Source organism: Erpetoichthys calabaricus, chromosome 11 (genome assembly GCF_900747795.2).
Source record: "Erpetoichthys calabaricus chromosome 11, fErpCal1.3, whole genome shotgun sequence".
In the NCBI taxonomy this organism is placed as follows: Eukaryota; Metazoa; Chordata; class Cladistia; order Polypteriformes; family Polypteridae; genus Erpetoichthys; species Erpetoichthys calabaricus.
Genome location: NC_041404.2, coordinates 130,229,567 through 130,248,932, shown reverse-complemented (window position 1 = coordinate 130,248,932; position 19,366 = coordinate 130,229,567). Strand labels below are relative to the sequence as shown.

The window sequence follows — 19,366 nt, the reverse complement described above, 5'->3', positions numbered from 1 at the left end:
TAATAAAGCTTTTGTGATAAAAAGTAACTCTCACTGATTGAAATGACGGTCACAGTTTGAATACCTCCACGAAAGTTGTAGCCCACCCCCACATTCTAGATGTAAGAGTTAACGTACTGCTCACGTGACTCGGAGAGGCGGCGCTTGTTTCAGAAAGCGCAGGTAAACCCGTCTTGTTCCTTCATACCTGCCTTGCTTCTATTGCTGAGCGCAGCTGATTTTTTCAACTAAATTTCTTTGCATTATATGAAATAATTCATATTGAGTCAGCACCAGGTAGGACTCGCAGTTCACAAGTTTTAATTATTGGTCAATTTCATTCTCTTAAGTGAAAGGTTATTCTAACGTGTCATGAAAAGTTATGAGCACCAAGTCTTTAAGCTTATTTCTTTGGCAGATGCTGCTCACTGATTTTAAGACATTTACTAATTTTGCAGTAACAGTGTGTACAAATAGAAACGTACATCGAGTTTTTTTTTTTTTTTTTTTTTACCGAGCTTGATCTTGTCAGTATTACTCTTAGATTACTGCTTTTTGTAATTTTGAAAACTGATTTCTGTTTTGTTATATTAGAACAAAGCAGAATCAGAATAAAGACTTGGTAAACGGATGCTTCAGTTGTCACAGATCGTAGGGAGTCCTGAGGTGTAGCTAACTGAAAACCTAGTCGTGTGGCCGATAAACAATACGCTGCGCTCTTTGGCGCCGAATCTGACCGAGAATAGCACGTAGCGGAGCAGGATGTTTAGCCCCAGCCAATTGATGTCCGCCTTGCCAACAGGGATCCTACCTGCTTCTGCCACTCATTTCTACCCAGCTTTCTCTGCACGCTTCGGCACCCCACAGATTTCCAGTCTCTTTTTCCCAAGCCCCTTATTCAGCTATGAAATTCTGCAAAACTACCTCCAACCAGAACCTTGCAAGCAAGCACTGCTGTTGGCCACTCAGGCAGCTGGATTAGCCGGAATTAATGAATATACAGGTAAGCGGAAACGTTTCATTTATAAAAGAGTGAGGTGGGGCTTCTATTTGTCTAAGTGCAATACTTGTATTTCTGTCTTTTGGCATTCTCTCATTTGTTTGTGACTAGTTCTGCGTTTTATGCATGCTTACTGATTATAACTGCGTAATTCCCTACAGCTTTAGGGGACAAATTTCAATTTCTGACCAGGCCACTATGGGGTTTGCAGATTCTTCCTATGCAAGTGTTCAATTGTTACTACTCTGGTGTCTTTCCACATCCCAAAGACATGCCAGTTACATTGGTGAAGCTTTATTGAATGAATACCTGTGTTACCCTGTAAAGAACTGGTGCTCAATCCATAGTAGGCTCCTGCCTACTGCTAATGCCACACAACTATGGGCTCCTTATGACTCAGAAAATGAATGGATGGCCATTTATTGGAATTTATATTTTCATGGGTGCATCTCAGGAATTTCAGTCTGTACCATTCTGATTCAGGTTTATGTTTCTCAAATGAACATTTTAGTGAAGTGGTTTTCCAGTATTATTAAACATTAAGAATAATGGTGTTCTGTTTTTTCTTCCTGCAATTTTGCAGCTAATCTGCTTTAAAAGCCTACATTTTTCTTCTACTTAGAAAAGTGAAGAAAAACACACACATATATGTATATATTCTATATATTATGAAGATAGAGAGAGAGAATTTATTATATGGGAACAGGCACAGGTGCAACCTTCTCTGAAGAGTAAGCCACTAAGTCAAAGTTCTTTAAAAAGAAATGGGGGAGAAAAAAAAAACTTTGTTATCTTCATACAAGGCTTTACATAATGTAAGTGAAATTAGCAAAAGTTCAGAAGAAATTGTGAGTAGATGAACATCTAGAACATTTTCTCGTTTAAACTCTTGCTTTATATAATTGAAAGATGGAGACATTCATTTCAAAAGACACTTATTAATAAAAGATTGTGACACAGACAGGTTACACTGAATGTGACAGCCTCATGCCTGCTTGATCCACCCGAGAGGCCCAGGGGCCTATCCCAGCAGTACTGGGTGCAATGCAGGAGGCAAACCTGGAAGGGACAACAGTCCACCTTATCACTCTCTTACATCCACAGAAAACGGCAGTGTATCTGAAAGAAAACCCGTGTTGACACATGCAGAATGTGCGATTCCATACAGACAAGAACCAGACATAGCATTCAGATCTGCCACGCAGGTTCTATTAGTGAGTGGGGTAAACCCCCTTCCTTAGCTGGGTTTTGGTAAATGTGGACATCTATTGTGAAAACTCTGAAGTTTGTTTGATGTATTGTATACCCCTTCATCATTGGAGATTCCAAAGTTTCTGGAATCCCCAGACGCTGAAAACTCATTCATTTGGGTGGAATGGGGATATTTATTTACTGTACTGTGCAAATTTAGGTTAGGAACTAATAACTGTATTTGGATCAAATTACCATACATTACATTGGGCCCCCTGCCCGAGTAAACAGTATAAATTCCAAACAGTTTACACTAAAGAACTAGATGGGGCTATCCACTATCAGCAATGCTTTTTTGCGAATTGCTATTGAAGCTTTGGCTATCTATCTTCAGCAACAGTTGGTAAATAAAATCTATTATAAGGGAAAAAAACAAAACAAAAAATATCCCAGTATGCAGACAACATGATTCTTTTCATTACTCATCTAAACATGTCATTGACAATTGGGCCTAAATCTGCTAGATGAAGTTTACAGGATCTCTGGGTTTGTGCTTCTTTCAGTCAGTTCAGGTGAACACCATGTTACATTTGAGTACTTTCTGTTGATTGTCTCAGAACAGTTATTTGGGATGCACAGTCACAAGGACATTTAATGATCTTTGCAAATTTAGTTTCTACAACAGAATGCAAAGTATTGAAAAGAATACAATACAGGTAGTCAGATCTTCAACTTTCTTTAGGAAAGGACAACTGATATTGGTAACATCCTTTCAAAACTTTCACTTTATCTTTTCAGAATATTCCTATATATAACACCGACACAAACAGGCAGCAGACAGATTTTGCACACAATGCACGGTTTATTTATAATTGGGGATCATTTCACCCTGCTCCCCACAGCACAGTACCTAAAACACACAGCGCCACACAGTCCTTTTTTGCTCCCAGTCCTTCCGCCTCCACTCCTCCTCAGGCTTTGTCCTCTCCTCCCAACTCTGGCCATTGAGAGATAGATAGATAGATAGATAGATAGATAGATAGATAGATAGATAGATAGATAGATAGATAGATAGATAGATAGATAGATAGATAGATACTTTATTAATCCCAGGGGGAAATTCACATACTCCAGCAGCAAAAAAATATTAAATTAAAGAGTAATAAAAAATGCAGGTAAAAAACAGACAATAACTTGGATAATGTTCAACGTTTACCCCCTCTGGTGGAATTGAAGAGTCGCATAGTTTGGGGGAGGAATGATCTTCTCAGTCTGTCAGTGGAGCAGGACAGTGACAGCAGTCTGTCACTGAAACTGCTCCTCTGTCTGGAGATGACACTGTTTAATGGATGTAGTGGATTCTCCATAATTGATAGGAGCCTGCTGAGTGCCCGTTGCTCTGCTACAGATGTCAAACCGTCCAGCTCTATGCCAACAATAGAGCCTGCCTTTCTCACCAGTTTGTCCAGGCGTGAGGCATCCTTCTTCTTAATGCTGCCTCCCCAGCACACCACTGCGTAGAAGAGGGCACTCGCCACAACCATCTGATAGAACATCTGCAGCATCTTACTGCAGATGTTGAAGGATGCCAGTCTTCTAAGGAAGTAGAGGCGGCTCTGTCCTTTCTTGCACAGAGAATCAGTATTGGCAGTCCAGTCCAATTTATCGTCCATCTGCACTCCCAGGTATTTATAGGTCTGCACCCTCTGCACACAGTCACCTCTGATGATCACGGGGTCCATGAGAGGCCTGGGTCTCCTAAAATCCACCACCAGTTCCTTGGTTTTGCTGGTGTTCAGTTGTAGGTGGTTTAAGTCGCACCATTTAATAAAGTCCTTGATGAGGTTTCTATACTCCTCCTCCTGCCCACTCCTGATGCAGCCCATGATAGCAGTGTCGTCAGCAAACTTTTGCACGTGGCAGGACTCCGAGTTATATTGGAAGTCCGATGTATATAGGCTGAATAGGACCGGAGAAAGTACAGTCCCCTGCGGCGCTCCTGTGTTGCTGACCACAATGTCAGATCAGAGTGGTGGTAACTGGCTCCTTTTATAAGGCACCTGGAAGGATTCCAGGTGCCCAAGAAGCTTCTTCTGGCAGCACTTCCGGGTGTGGCAGAAGTGCTGCCAAGTAGGGCCCTGTAAAAGTCCAGGCACCCCCTCATGGTGACCATGGGCCCCAGCAGGGTTGAGCTTCCATGCTAACAACCTGTGGCCCCTCTGTCAGTCCGGGGGAGAAACTGTCTTAAAAATACACACCCTCCCTTGTCTTTCCGCACTCTGGGATGCCCAGTCAGATAAGGGCTCCAGCAGTCCGCCACAATATATATACTTTTTTCAAAAAGCTTAATATTATTAATATGGAAAGCTAAGGTCACATGTTAAAAGGAAAATACAGCAGAAATGTAAAGAAGAGAATGGTATGGCATGGCCTGACGCTTGGCTTTACTGGACATGCACAATTGGGCAGATCTGACCACAATTTGTCCATCTTACTCTTACCTACAAACCTGTTATTAGACAGCATCAGCTCTCTTCTCATCATCCAGGTCAGAAGGTCTTGTGTGTATTTGGGGGTTGTTGCCGTTGTTCTAAAATTTAGATTTTTGAAGGTATGCCTGCTATTTTAGCCTTGCTGATACATTCTTCTGTGAATTATTTTTCTCTAAACAGCCATCAATAGTTGTTATCAGTTTACTAACAATTCAGTTGTGCACCACTATTTTGGAGGAAGATATCTGCTTATCTATGAGAGTTTTGAATTTACAATTATTCTTCATCCTCGTAACAGCATTTTTTGGATCTCCAATAATACATTATCTGCATGTTGACTGAGATTTCTTAACTGTGAGAATTGTAAAGCACAGTTCATAACTCAAAATAAAATAAAATAAAATGTGTCTGGAACTGTACGCAATACTGTACAGTGCAAAATTTATTAATTTAATTTTAAAATAAGCCTGCTGGGGTCCTGTCTCTGTTTCTGTTTTAAACTTTGGCACTTTAATCAACAACATATGATGATCTGTTTAAAAATAGGATTTTTTATTATAATCATGTTTCCAAATTGAGTAAGAGCGATGCTTTATGGTTTAATGTACGTTGTATTTTAATTATCTCACTGAAATGTTTATTGTATTTTTGACTGGATTTTATTTAATATATTGAAAGTGACCTTAATAACAGTGTGTGCCTGATAGTCTGGTTATAACTCCTTTATTGAAATACATATTTCACCCACCATTTCATTTTTTATATTGTATATAAACATTATTTAAAAAAACAGTATAAATATATATTTATTTATTAAGTTTGTAAACAATTTTTATAACAATGTCAGATTTCATTGAATTTTTATATTCCAAGTGATGTATTTGTTTATTTTTATTTTAATTATTTACTTATTGATTGATTGGCTGTATTATTTGTCTTGTGAGTCTGTATCCTTGTTTTTTTATATTTCTGCTGCTGTATGCATCTGATTTTCTTAATGGGATTAATAAAGTTAATCTAATCTCATCTAATCTGAAGTTTAATGAAAATCTTAAAGTAATTTTAAATAGTTTGTGTAACATATCAATTAGATCACAATAGTGTAGACCTTTCCTAAGCCTCTTAATCCAGAGGAGCTGGAGCCTATCTCAGCTGGCATAGAGAGCAAGGCAGGAACAAACCTGGACAGGATGACAGTCCATTGTAGTGCAAACATACACACACACACACGCACACACACACACACATAGTGTTTAAATTAAGTATGGTATAGCAAAAATGTTAAATAACATCAATGAAACTGATTCATGCAATATTCACAATACATATAGAATACTCTGTATTAATAGACATACATTGTAAATTAGGCAAGCAGCAGAGTGGTGCAGTGGTAGTGCTGCTGCCTCACAGTAAAGAGACCACAGTTTGTATCTTGGGTCCTCCATATGTGGAGTTTGTATGTTCTCCCTGTGCCTGTGTGAGTTTCCTCTGGATGTTCCGGTTTCCTCCCACTGTCCATTGACATGCAGGTTAGGTGAATTGGTAATCCTAAATCGGCCCTGGTGTAGTTGAGGTGTGTATGTGAGTGTGTGCATTTGCTCCATGATGTGTCCATGGTTTGTTCCTGCCTTGTGCCCTTTGCTAGCTCGGATAGGTTCCAGCAGACCCCCACGACCCTGTTCAGGACAAAGTGGGTTAGGCAAATGACTGACTGACTGTATATTACAACAACAACAACAACAACATTTATTTATATAGCACATTTTCATACGAAAAGTAGCTCAAAGTGCTTTACATAATGAAGAAAAGAAAAATAAAAGACAAAATACAAAATTAAAGTAAGACAACATTAGTTAACATAGAAAAGGAGTAAGGTTATATTAGGTATTCAGTCTTCAAATAGGACTTAATATAAATAAATAATAATGTAAAGACCATTCTGATAAAGCCATCTCCCAATTTAAGAAAGGAAAGCAAAACTCAGGATTACACTGATGCCAGGGAATCTCTGGAAAGGATCTTTATGGTCATTCTGACCTCTGCCAACTTTGGCTACTCTTCAGTGTTGGACCGCTACAGGCTAGTGTCCATATTTATCTGATGCTAGGCTTATTTCTGGTGAGTCCAACGTCATCCAGTAACTCTGAGGTCTCGTTCAAAAGCTAACAGTTAGAAGGAATTACCACTGTTAGGAGGTTGGCACTTTCACACATATGATATTGGCAGTTTCCATGATAAATGTGTATGCACTTGTAACATTTTTCAAACATACATTGCATATATATATATATATATATATATATATATATATATATATATATATATATATATATATATATATATCCATCCATCCATTTTCCAACCCGCTGAATCCGAACACAGGGTCACGGGGGTCTGCTGGAGCCAATCCCAGCCAACACAGGGCACAAGGCAGGAAACAATCCTGGGCAGGGTGCCAACCCACCGCAGTATGTATATATATATATATATATATATATATATATATATACTTTATATATAAATGTTTGTGTGAGTGTGGGTGTGTGTGTGTGTGTTGTGGCTAAAGTCTGAAAAGTGAATAAACCTAGCATTACCCAGGTAAAACTAATATTATCCAAGAGACCTGTTTAAAGATGGAATAAAATATGACTTTCTAACTTTACCCGGGTAAGTTTAGGTTTACCTTTTAGATAATGTGAGCTTTAATAAGGTTTGTCCAGGTCTTTCGGGTAGGTAATGGTAGGTTTATCCAATATCTGGCTGTTTTATCCATTATATATAAATTATATATAACATATAAATCGGCTAAGTCTCCAGTACTGTATGCACCAACCTGATGTTAAATTTTTAATTCAAATGTTTAATTTTTCATACTTTTTATATACTTATATGAAGAACTTCCCTTTACACTTATTAAGATTTTTTTTTTCTTATATTTGGTACTTTTTATGCTTTTTCTTTTTGCAAAATAATTTATTACAGTGTTGGGAAAAGCACCTTATAAAATGGCGATGGAGTGTCAGTGTGAGTGTATCAATATATCTATATGATTCACTCATGCTTTTAGTGGTCCTGCTAAACCCAGTGTTTAGGGTCCTGGAGAACCAGAGCATAGGTTGGTAATGTTGGGTGGAAGGTGAGAACTAACACTGAGCTCTCCGATGGTGTTAGGCAGCAGCACTATCTGTTGTGTTTCTCACTCTAGGGTTTTGTGTGTTGCCTTTTTTATATTGTGTTTTGTCCAGCTTGTTTGATTTCAGTTCAAATTATGTTAGTTGGTTAATTGTTTAAAATATGGGGAGGCCCAGGGGTGTTATAATTAGGTCAAGCAGCAGTACTTGAGGCCTAGTAAATCCTAGGTTGTCTCTGTTTGGGAGCAGCACCATTAGCGTCTCCCTAGTTTCTTCTGCCGCCCTTATGTTCTTGTTGTCTCTGACCACTTCATTTTGGTTAATAGATTTGTGGAATTAACGTTTTATAAATTCAGATTTAGTATTGCGAATAGTTGACTTTTTGCTTTGCAATTAATTGTTTGCTGATTTCTGCCTTTCATTTTCTTCTTTTCTTATTTTAGCAATTTGAAGTTTTGCACATTTTATATTATGAATTTTGACCTTTGTTCCTATTTTTTTCATTACTTTTTTAGATTTTGATCCTTTCTGCTTTGTAAGGGAGTGCTTTGAAATAATTTTGTTTTTCTTTACTGCATTTAACGTTTAAATTAAATTAAGTATATAAACGTTTTGTTTGCGGCTAGTGTTTTTTGACAGTTTCTCTCCCCTTTTGGGCAATTCATTTCACTAACTGCTGTGCCTTACAATATACCGTATATAATATACATATATTATATATATTGTAATAAAAAATAGGTAGTGGACAGAAAAAGTTTGGGGATGGCCAGCCCATGTACTGAAAAATCAGCAAAATAAAGAAAACACATCTTTATAATCTGGAGTTCAAAACCGAACTATCCAGCAGGATGAATCAGAGCACTAAATATGCTGGATTAGAGGAAGAGGTAGAGTCAGGGAGGGCAGAACAGGAACTGATGTGGCAGGTAGATAGATAGATAGATAGATAGATAGATAGATAGATAGATAGATAGATAGATAGATAGATAGATAGATAGATAGATAGATAGATAGATAGATAGATAGATAGATAGATAGATAGATAGATAGATAGATAGATAGATACTTTATTAATCCCAATGGGAAATTCAGATGGACTCTGGGTACCAGAAGTGACATCATCAGTGGATGGACCAGTGGTGATGTCACTGAGAGGCATGATCTTCAGCTGGTCTGCAGAGGAACAAGAGGAGAAAGGATCAGATGACAATGCCAACCCCTGGCCTGGCTGAGAAATAACACTATTTGAGCCTGTAAACTGTCTCCCATGCGCATGTGTGTTGCTATATATGTGTATATCTAAATGTATGTGTGATTGTCTGGTAAACAAATCTACACCTTTTCATCTCATATTGCCAGATTTTTGCAGATTTCTCATTTGTACAGGGGTGGGGGCTATAGGTAATGATTCATTCTCAGATTTACTTGGTGCTGCCACTCATGGTAGTGCCAGGTATACCTTCTCCTACATGTTTTCAGATAGGTTTGCAAAATTTATTAAAAATAAAAAACTGAAATTTCTCCTTAATTAAATATTTTGCAGAAGCCCCTTTGACAGCAATTAGAACTTTTAGTTTTCTTGGATATGTCTCTACAATCTTTGCCCACCCGGATTTAGGCAGTCTATCCCTTTCATCCTAGTAGATCCTCTCAGTCTACATTAGATTGGATGAGAAACACCGTATTTCACCATCTTAAGGTCTCCCCATAGATGTTCTATGGGGTTTAGGTCCGGGCTTTGACTGGGCTACTCAAGGACAATCAGAAAATTGTCCCATAGCAACTCCAACATTGTCTTGTCTGTATGTTTTGGGTTATTGTTATTCTGAAAGGTGAACAGTTGCCTTATTCTAAGGTACACTATAAAGCAGGTTTTCTTTAAGGTTCTCATTATGTAAAGCACTTTGAGCTACTTTTTGTATGAAAACGTGCTATATAAATAAATGTTGTTGTTGTTGTTGTTCTTGCGTCCATCCATCCACTCTGGCCATTCTTCTCAGTTACCTAACTGTGAGAAGCACCCTTACAGCATAGGGATGGTATTAGTCGGTGATGAGCAGTGGTTGGTCTTCACCAGACATAGTGCTTAGAGTTCTGTCTAAACAGTTCTAAGGTTGCCTCTTCAGACCCGAGAATCTTTTTCTTTGTACTCCCAGAGTCTTTTAAATGCTATCGTATGTGTTTTACTCAAGAGTGCTTTCCATCTAGACCTTCTATCAAATGCATCATATTCATGGAGTGCTGCTGATATCATTGTCCTTCCAACAGGTTCTCCCGTCTCAGCAAAGGACATTTGAAGCTCTCTTAGATTGACCATTGGTTCTTGATCTTTTCCCTTGCATGGTTACACATATTAGCCAGACAGCCATCTCTAGTCCTGTGGTTTCTGAGTCCTGGTGGTTTCAAAATTCTTCCATTTCCCAATTATTGAGGCCACTGTTGTCCTGGGAACACTCAAATATTAAGAAATACTTTTATCCCCTTGCCCTGATCTTTGTCTCACCAAAATTTTATACAGTTCCTTGGATTTCATGGCTTGGTTTTTGTCCTTACATAAAGTGTGAATTGTTGGACCTTACTGTATATACACAGGTGTGCTTTTCAAAACGATGTCCAATGAATTCAATTTTACACAGATTGACTCCAATCAATTTCTGGACACAACTCAAGGAGAATTAAAGTCAACAGGTGTACCTGATCACAGTTTTGAGAGCCACCTCAAAGGGTCTGAATACTTAAGTGAATGCAAGATTTCCTTCTTTAATTTTTAATACATTTGCAAACTAAGCCCCAAACCTCAAATACAGTAATACTCAACACAATTCTAGGTTTAAAGCAATAATATTTAGTTAACCAAAGCACCCTTATAATAATCACCCATCAATAAAAATCAATCAGCAATACACAATTCAGTCAAATTCTTCCTCCTTCCTTCCTTCCTTCAAGAGTGTCACCCACTGCCTCTCGACTCCGACTCCCAATGTGAGACAGCAGGCTTTTTTTCAAGCAAAACTGGGGATTGCTTCCAGTGCCAAAACATTGCCAGTTCGGAGCATTTCCATACCATGTGGAAACCAGTATTGTCCTCCCCCAACAGCATCCTCTGGCAGTACCCAAGAGTTGTAGTTCCGCACTCCAATTCCCATGCAACCCTTTGGGTGTTTCCTGATTGGGATCAGCCCTCAAGGAACACTGCTACCTTCTGTTTGGGGGTATGAACTGTTTCCTGAAATCCATGTTGAGCTAGTCAATCCATATTAGACCAATCCCAGCAGGGACAAAGAATATAAAGCATTCCGGCTGGGTTGTGTCTCCATTCCAGTGGCCCTTCTATTAAGGCATCCACTCCAGGCAAAAAACTATCCAAACGGGATGCCTATCTTTCCTCTCAGGCATTTACCATATATACAGTATATTGTGAAAGCTCTATGGGGGTGAACCAGCCACCAAACACAGACAGACACAGGGGGCACACCTACAAAAACACAAATGTTTTTTTTTTTCTTCACCTCGTGGGAAACACCTTCCTCGTTTCCCACAGGCACAACACAGTCCAAAGCACCAAACACAATACTTTTCTTTTCTTTCTTCTCCACTTCTCCTCGGCAAGTCTCATCCACCCTCCACCTGACTCTGGCTCACTGACTAATGTCCGCTGACCCCTTATACAAGGCACTCAGAAGTGCTTCAGGTGCTTGTTGCCCCACTTCCGGCTGCACTTCCACGTGTGGCAGAAGAACCACACACGCAGGCTCAGGAACAGAGGCAGCGCCCACTGGTGGCACCCCCAGATCCCAACAGGGCTGTATTGCACTCCATCTCCCATGAAGCCCTGTGGGAGTCCGAGGCACTGCTGCCACCCACGGCGACTGCTACCTAGCGTAATGGGACAGGTAATGCTCTGTTCACACTTGTTACCCCGGTCCTCCAAGAAAGAGGCGTTCCGGCCGGGCAAGAGCCCCAGCCATTCATAACTATATATATATTTACCATATTCTGACCTAAGTAAATTAATTTCATTTTTGTGGTGCTGTTTTTATCATCAAGAACACTCTAAACAAATAAATTCAGTTAAAGCTAAGATTCTGTAAGCCAATTGTAGCTTGGCTTCAGTGGATAAGTGGATAAGCCAAGTATTTCATTTTTACAACCTGCTTTATCTGTTCAATAGCTTAAGCATTTATGTAAGATAAATATTCTTGTTTTTTTAATATTCAAGATGAAACCCGGCCAGTAAAGCAAAGGCGGGCTCGAGCCAACTACAGCAGCTGGCAGCTGGAAGAGTTAGAAAAGGCCTTTGAGACCACCCATTACCCCGACATCTTTATGAGGGAGGCATTGGCACTGAGGTTGGATCTTATTGAAGCAAGAGTTCAGGTAAGAAATTTCAGTCTTCCACTAGTGGTTTTGGATGCACTGGGAATTGTGGGCAGATTTTTTAATACAATTTGTGTGTTTAGCACTTCAGAGCCAGAGGGTTCAGTCTGAAGGTCTGTGTTTGTTCTGAGGCTACCTTCTTCCTTCATTCTAATGCTGAGTAACCTTGAAGGTTGCTATGTGAATTAACATTTTTCAGAAAATTGAAGAGCATAACATATTTGAAAAATTGAAAAACGAATGCAATTATGTATTCACCGCTAACACTAAAGTCAACTGTTCAGCTTGGTTCATACATACTAATTTAAGTTAGACAAGAGGCTGTCCCAGAGGAGGTGGTGTAGAGGACACATATTCTTAACCAGATGCTAGTTTTTCATGGGTGTCTTGCATGACACTGGAGGGGTGTGAGGGGTGCTATACTGCTGATTGAATTTAGAGATTTCTAACAGTTGGCGGTTTTAGTGATGTGTGCTGGTGAGGCTGATTCTAGGTGTCTGACACTGACAGGATCATGTCTAAACTTTGCTGGCCCCAACCTCTCTTCTCCCTTCGTCTAAATGTGGATTTCCTTAAAGGAATTTATTTTTCCTCCCACATACTCTCTGTGTAGCCAAATTCTCTTCATATGGGTGGCGTTGCCATTCTGGGCATTCTCCACACTAAGTAAACTTAGATAATCACTCTGTTCAAAGACAGAAAGCAACTGTCATAGCCAGTTAAATCAAATGAGTGCTCCATTGGCTCAGTGGACTAATTGGACTTCTGAATGCATGGGTGTCTTTTCTCAGCAGACGGTTTGCACCATTTGAGCGCAGCCATTCTCTCCCTTTGCAAAACTTTGGCCTCTATGACAAGGTATTTCTTGCACCACCAATACTTGGTGAGTCTTGGTCATGGCAACAATATAACTGGGTTCATTTTTCACAGAAAACTCTGCTGTCACGAGTCATCCCCATTTATAATAATAATAATAATTTCATTTACAAAAACAGCAGTAGAATGATCCCAAATTCAGACATGTTATTATTATCTAAATGATTCTATGAACAATTTATAAAATGCCTGCACACATGGATAAAGGTTTCTAAGTCCTTGTTACTGACAGCTTGCTTTTAAATTGTAGATCATCTTAAATTTGTTCATTTATGAACAAGCACATTGTCTCCACTCAAAGAAAGCCCTTAGATATCTATATATGGTATGGTATAATGCCATTTAAACAGCAAAACATCACCCATGATTAACTTCATTATATTAAAGTGAACACCAATTTCAGAAAAAAATATTTAAAAAATAAAGAAGCTTCTGATGGCAGAGATAGATGCCATAATAAATATGTTCTTTGGTACACTGAGTACTGGTGTTGCTAAAAAATCAAAATATATTGCTTGGCAGGAATTGGCAAAGTGGTGGTAATAATTAAACTGCACACAAGAACAGAGGGCTGAAAAAGTGCCAAGAAGTGCCACCTGAAGCTTAGAAACTGTCTCTGCCCCAGAGCTAAAGGGGTTCTATTTCTATTAGTCAGTGAGACTCAGGAGTTTCTTTAGTGGTTTGTGATTGATGGAGAGAGCTTAGACCCAATATTACAAAGCAAATTCCTGAACTAAGACTGTTAGTGGTCAATAAAGCAGGAGACCAAAATTAGGCCAGCTGGCAAGCTTTAACTAAGAATAATAGGCTGAAATACAACCAACCGCCTGGCAGGAACTCTTTAAAAGATCCCTGTTGCAAAGAGCCCAAGCACAGGGTGAGTTTGCATCTCCACGGGAAGAGCGTGATTGCACGTAGAGCTATAAAGGGTCACATGCAGCTCTTGGTAGAGGTCCAAAAGAATGGCTTGAAGTAGGTGATAATGGCTCATGAACCATTCATCATAATTAGCAAGAAAAGTCTAACTGATCTCTGAAAATCTCTCTCTATGCAATACACCATTGTATTGTGGAGGTGAAATCCTCATAAAATCCTCTAGTAGAGCAAATGTAGTCATGGCTCCTTAGCCAAGATTTCTGTCTATAAGTAAAGGCATTCCTCTAATGACTGATTAACAACGCTAGACTATTGATGTGAATTGTAGTGCCCCTCCAACCTCTGTGTCAAATTGACTAGATGACATGAAATGGGATGGGTTTTTTTTAATAATAGAGAGAGAAGGAAGGCAAAAATGCATATTAGCCAAACCACTCTGGACCAGTTCATGTCTCTGACCATACTCCCCAACACCTTTCAAGTGACCGCACTGCTTTCCATTACTACAATGTGACAAGTGAACTACAGGGTTTATGGTTTCATTATTGTCTCATGTACAGAATACTGTGAGATTCTTACTTGAATGTCCTAATTAGCATACCAGCACCATGATTATCAAGTGTAACACCTTTACTTTGAAACTAGTAGTGGGTGACCCGCTGGTTGTTCTAGTATATTGGATGGCATTGGTTTTGATGAAACTGTTTTGCTGCTATGCTAAAATTAGTGGAAAACAGGCAGAAATATTTAATAACTAGCTGAATGGCGTGCTTTGCTACGGGATAGCAACAGGAAAAATGTGATCTAAAATATATAGAGTGACAGTATATGTCCTGTAAAGGTCATAAGGCAAGATTTAGCACATAAACTAATTATTTATTGAAATGGTTTACTCAGATATAAGCTGTTTTAAGCATAGAGGTGATGCCATGCACAAGGTAGGCCAGCGAGGAGAACAGGAACGCTTCGTCACCGCTCATCCGCATCATGCGGTGAGGGACCATTACTTCATGAATATAAATTCTTTCTTCCTTGGTCATAGTTTTACGGGTTTATTTAAAGAGGTATAAACTTAATGGAAGAATTTGTGAAAAAAGTATGAAAAAGAATAAAATAAAAAAAGTATGAAAATCAAAATCCTCAAAAGAAAAAATAAATTTGCTTTAACATGCCTTAGCATAACCTAACTAAATTATTTTAAAAAGATAAATAAATGACAAATTCTAAATGCTTTGTGGAAACTCGAAAATACCAAAACAAAACTTGTACTCTGCAGAAAAATGAAAGTATTTTTAATTTACTTTAAAGAAATCCATCCATCCATCCATTTTCCAACCCGTTGAATCCGAACACAGGGTCACGGGGGTCTGCTGGAGCCAATCCCAGCCAATAAGGCAGGAACCAATCCTGGGCAGGGTGCCAACCCAACGCAGGACACACACAAACACACCCACACACCAAGCACACACTAGGGCCAATTTAGGATTGCCAATCCACCTAACCAGCATGTCTTTGGACTGTGGGAGGAAACCAGAGCACCCGGAGGAAATCCACACAGACACAGGGTGAACATGCAAACTCCATGCAGGGAGGACACGGGAAGTGAACCCAGGTCCCCAGGTCTCCCAGCTGCGAGGCAGCAGCGCTACCCACTGCGCCACCATGCCGCCCACTTTAAAGAAATGTATTTTAGAAAGAAATAGAGTGAATGGGTCTAAAAAAATAATAAGAAATTTCACGCTTGGACCATGAGATTTTTAAAACCGTTTCTTAGCGAGCACCTATGGGCCCAAGGGTAACCTACATTCCAAATTTCAAGTCCCAAGTCCTCATAGTTTGGGAGATTTTGTGATGAGTGAGTCAGTAGTATTTGGCTTTTATATATATAGATTAAAGAAAAAAACATGTAAGTGTATTAGTGTCGGCGGCATGGTGGCGCAGTGGTAGTGCTGCTGCCTCGCAGGAAGGAGACCCAGGTTCACTTTCCGGGTTCTCCCTGTGTCTGCGTGGGTTTCCTCCGGGTACTCCGGTTTCCTCCCTCAGTCCAAAGACATGCGGGTTAGGTACATTGGCGATTCTAAATTGGCTCTAGTGTGTGCTGGGTGTGTCCTACGGTGGGTTGGTGCGCTGCCTGGGATTGGTTCCTGCCTTGCGCCCTGTGTTGGCTGGGATTGGGTCCAGCAGACCCCCGTGACCCTGTGTTCGGATTCAGCATGTTGCAAAATGGATGAATGGATGTATTAGTGTCTTAATGGTGATGTCTTTGTACATGGACATGAATGTGAATGGTGTGTAATAACTGAGTCCACACCTTCAAGAGCATTACCCAGAGTGCTGTGCCGTTTAACTTGATTGGTGAGTCAATGCAAAAGGAAATCATAGCAGGCATGAGCTGTGTAGGATGAGAGTATGAATATGGAATAGTTTCAATTGGACATGTGCACTAAAAGCTTAAGAGCACTCTGTGTGCTCATTTTGATCTTATGGCAATCCTGTTGTCATTTAAATGCTACAATAATATGTCAGTGTGTATTTTCTACAATAACATAATGTTTAAATGTGTAGTTCTAAAGATATATTTTGTTGCTATGTTGCCATGCCAGCAAGCATTATGAGCACATTGTAAGCCATCACTGATTTGTAATTTTTTTCACGTGAAGGAATTTTTACTATGAAAGATTATTATTTTCTCATCAGTGTTTAGGGACTAATAGTAGTAAGAGTCAAAAAGAAACATAATATGTTTTAGGATTGTGCTTGTAGAACAGAGATTTTATTGAATGTGTCTACAGTTGCCAGCAGTATTAATGACAAGTTATAAGTGTAAGTACAGAAGAGTTGCCTAGTATTTACATTATTTATCAGATAACAAATCAAAATTTTCCAACACTCTTGATCGATTTTGTCCAATTCAGCAAAACATATTTAATTCACTATCATTTCCATATAAAATACAACGAGTAGTTTCCCATCTGTTTTATAGTTTGTGGCGTGTAGGACAGCACAAAACTTTGAAGCAGTCAGAGCGTTCCCAGTGTTTCAGTGATATCATACATAGTAATGGGAATTTTACGGAAGCTTTGACATGCTGTGTCGACACAATGTACTTCAGAAAAGTCAAACGTCCCAACCCTAGTGTCTTGTGCTATGTTTGCTTGGAAGCGGCAGTGGTCTGAGTGTGCAAGTGAGTTAGTGAGTGAGAGACAGCGAGAAAGAAATTGCGGAAAAGAGCAAGAGAGAGAAAGAGAGAGAGAGAGAGAGGCTGTCCTTTTATTGGTTCGAGAGAGGTGAATACGGCAATCAAATCTGTTTCAATAGCAGAGTATTTATAAGCATTTTAATGCATAAAAGGTACATTTGTGTTAATTACATTAATCATTGCATTTAATCATTACATTTTTTTCATTTTTTAAAAATAAGTTTCATTCAGAAAGTATATACAAATACATAATACCAGTGTCTACCCAAACCACTAGAGATTTTTAATTAGTTTTCAGCCATAACGTCCACTCCAACTTGAAATTGATGTCTTTTTTATCTGAAAATTCTCAGAACATAATCATTATACTATTGTAAAAAGAACTGCTTTACAATATGTTGCTGCTTTACAGCTGCAGGAGACTTGGTCTGAATCCTGGGCTCATTATTCGTGTAAATCAAATCAGCTCCCATTGGAGACTGTTGTTACACCCACATGACCAAGACTTTCAAATGTGAAAGATAACTGCCCACATGACCACAAGGTATACTTTCCTGGCACTTGTCCCAAAATGTTTTGTAAAATTATTATTGCAACTCAAGACGTTTTTGCCCACTAGGAATTCACACCAACATCACCATTGTCTCCTCAGCCTTACTTTACCTCACTCCTTGTGTCATGGTTAAAAAAACAGTTGGTAAGTGACATTTCATGCCCATCAATGCAAAACTTTTCGCCATCTTCTCTTGTTTTAATCAGGTTTGGTTCCAGAACCGTAGAGCCAAGATGCGCCGGCAGATGAAAATGCAGGGCAAACCTGTAGAAAGGTCACCTGGGAAGGACACAGAGTGTCTCATCAGTATGGCACATGATAGACAAGAGGAAGAGGAGAGCACTGAAGCTTCTCACAGGGATGGAAAAGCAACAACGTCCACCTACCCGTGGCTTGGAAGTCAACCTAAAAATCAGTCGTCCATGGTGCCTCCACCATTTAAGAGTGTTGTTCAAGACACAAAGGAGCAAGAAGACAAGTCAAACACAGAGCAGTTTCGCTTTTCCAGCATCGCCAATTTACGGGCAAAGGCAAGAGAGCATGAAGCAGAAATCCACAGTTCTGTGTCTAAAATGGCACACGAGCAAACAATGGAAATTTCCAGACAGGAGACTGAAAATAAATAGCATGGAATGTCTTCAAAAATAAAAATAAACATTAATAATCCTGAAAAACAAGATGTCTCCAAGACCCTGGAACATTTCTGCAATGGGGATGCTGCAGATACTGAATGTGTATTTAAGGACATAATGATGAAAGCATTGAAAGTGTGGTCATTCTGCTTGTGCCACCTCTCTGAGTGTGGTGGTGCTTGGCACATGTAAAACCAGTCCTGGTGTACCAACATGAATCCCAGAGAAAGAGAGAGAGAGTGAAGGCAACTGGCAAGCAAGACAAAGCAGGAGAATAAAATTGAAATATAAGATGCATGCGAGTTTCCTTAATAGTACACAGTATTTAACATTCTCTGTACATTAAGACATTTTTTTACAGTTTTTTTAATGATGACTATGTTCTTGAATATTATTGTTAAAATGATACTGTCCCTAAATATTATTAAATATTATATTATTTTTATTGTATTTTACAAATCCTTATTTTATTAACCATTTTCACACATTCACTTCACATTTTGCACAAAGGTTATGCAGTCTGTAGTAAAAATAAATAAACGTCTCACAGCCAGATCCAGCTAGAACTGTTTAAAGAAAAAAGAATCAATTCAGCAGTGAGAGTCTCAAGAAAAGTCAATTAAAATAAAGGGAAATAGTTAATTAGCAGGAAAAACTGGTCACTAATTAAGAAAAGAGTTAGAATGAAAACTTGCAGCCACAGTAGCTCTCCAGGACTGGAGTTGGAGACCCCTGCTCTAGAGACTGCTGAGTGTGAAAATCTCAGAAGATCAGCAGTTACTGAAGTTCTCAAACTAGCCTGTCTGGTATCAACAATCGTGCCATTGTCAAAACCACAGAGATCATGTTTTTCCCTATTGTGGTGTTTGTTGTTAGCATTAATGGAAGCTTCTCATTTGTAATCTCGTGCATTGGTCAGCTGCCACGTGATTGACTGATTAGATAACTTCATTAATAAGCAGATGTACGGGTGTTCCTAATAATTTGTTTAGTGAGTGTAAACACCTACTCTCACTCATACCAGGGACACATTAAGGTTGACAGTCCACCATACCTTCAT

General features: G+C 39.2%; 1 protein-coding gene across 1 annotated transcript; it reads left to right on the top strand.

Annotated features, from left to right (window-relative positions):
* Window positions 1–569: 569 nt before the first annotated feature.
* Window positions 570–18,654, top strand: si:dkey-43p13.5 (visual system homeobox 2). Its single transcript, XM_028812581.2, has 3 exons — window positions 570–982; window positions 12,013–12,170; window positions 17,881–18,654. The coding sequence occupies exons 1-3, from the start codon at window positions 742–744 to the stop codon at window positions 18,298–18,300; spliced, it is 819 nt and encodes a 272-aa protein (XP_028668414.1). The 5' UTR covers window positions 570–741; the 3' UTR covers window positions 18,301–18,654.
* Window positions 18,655–19,366: the final 712 nt, after the last annotated feature.

Bases quoted from the DNA above. Each gene is read 5' to 3' on its own strand.
- si:dkey-43p13.5 (XM_028812581.2), top strand. From the start codon at position 742: ATGTTTAGCCCCAGCCAATTGATGTCCGCCTTGCCAACAGGGATCCTA. The intron at 983-12,012 runs GTAAGCGGAAAC...TTAATATTCAAG, and splicing joins CGGAATTAATGAATATACAG to ATGAAACCCGGCCAGTAAAG. The intron at 12,171-17,880 runs GTAAGAAATTTC...TGTTTTAATCAG, and splicing joins TTATTGAAGCAAGAGTTCAG to GTTTGGTTCCAGAACCGTAG.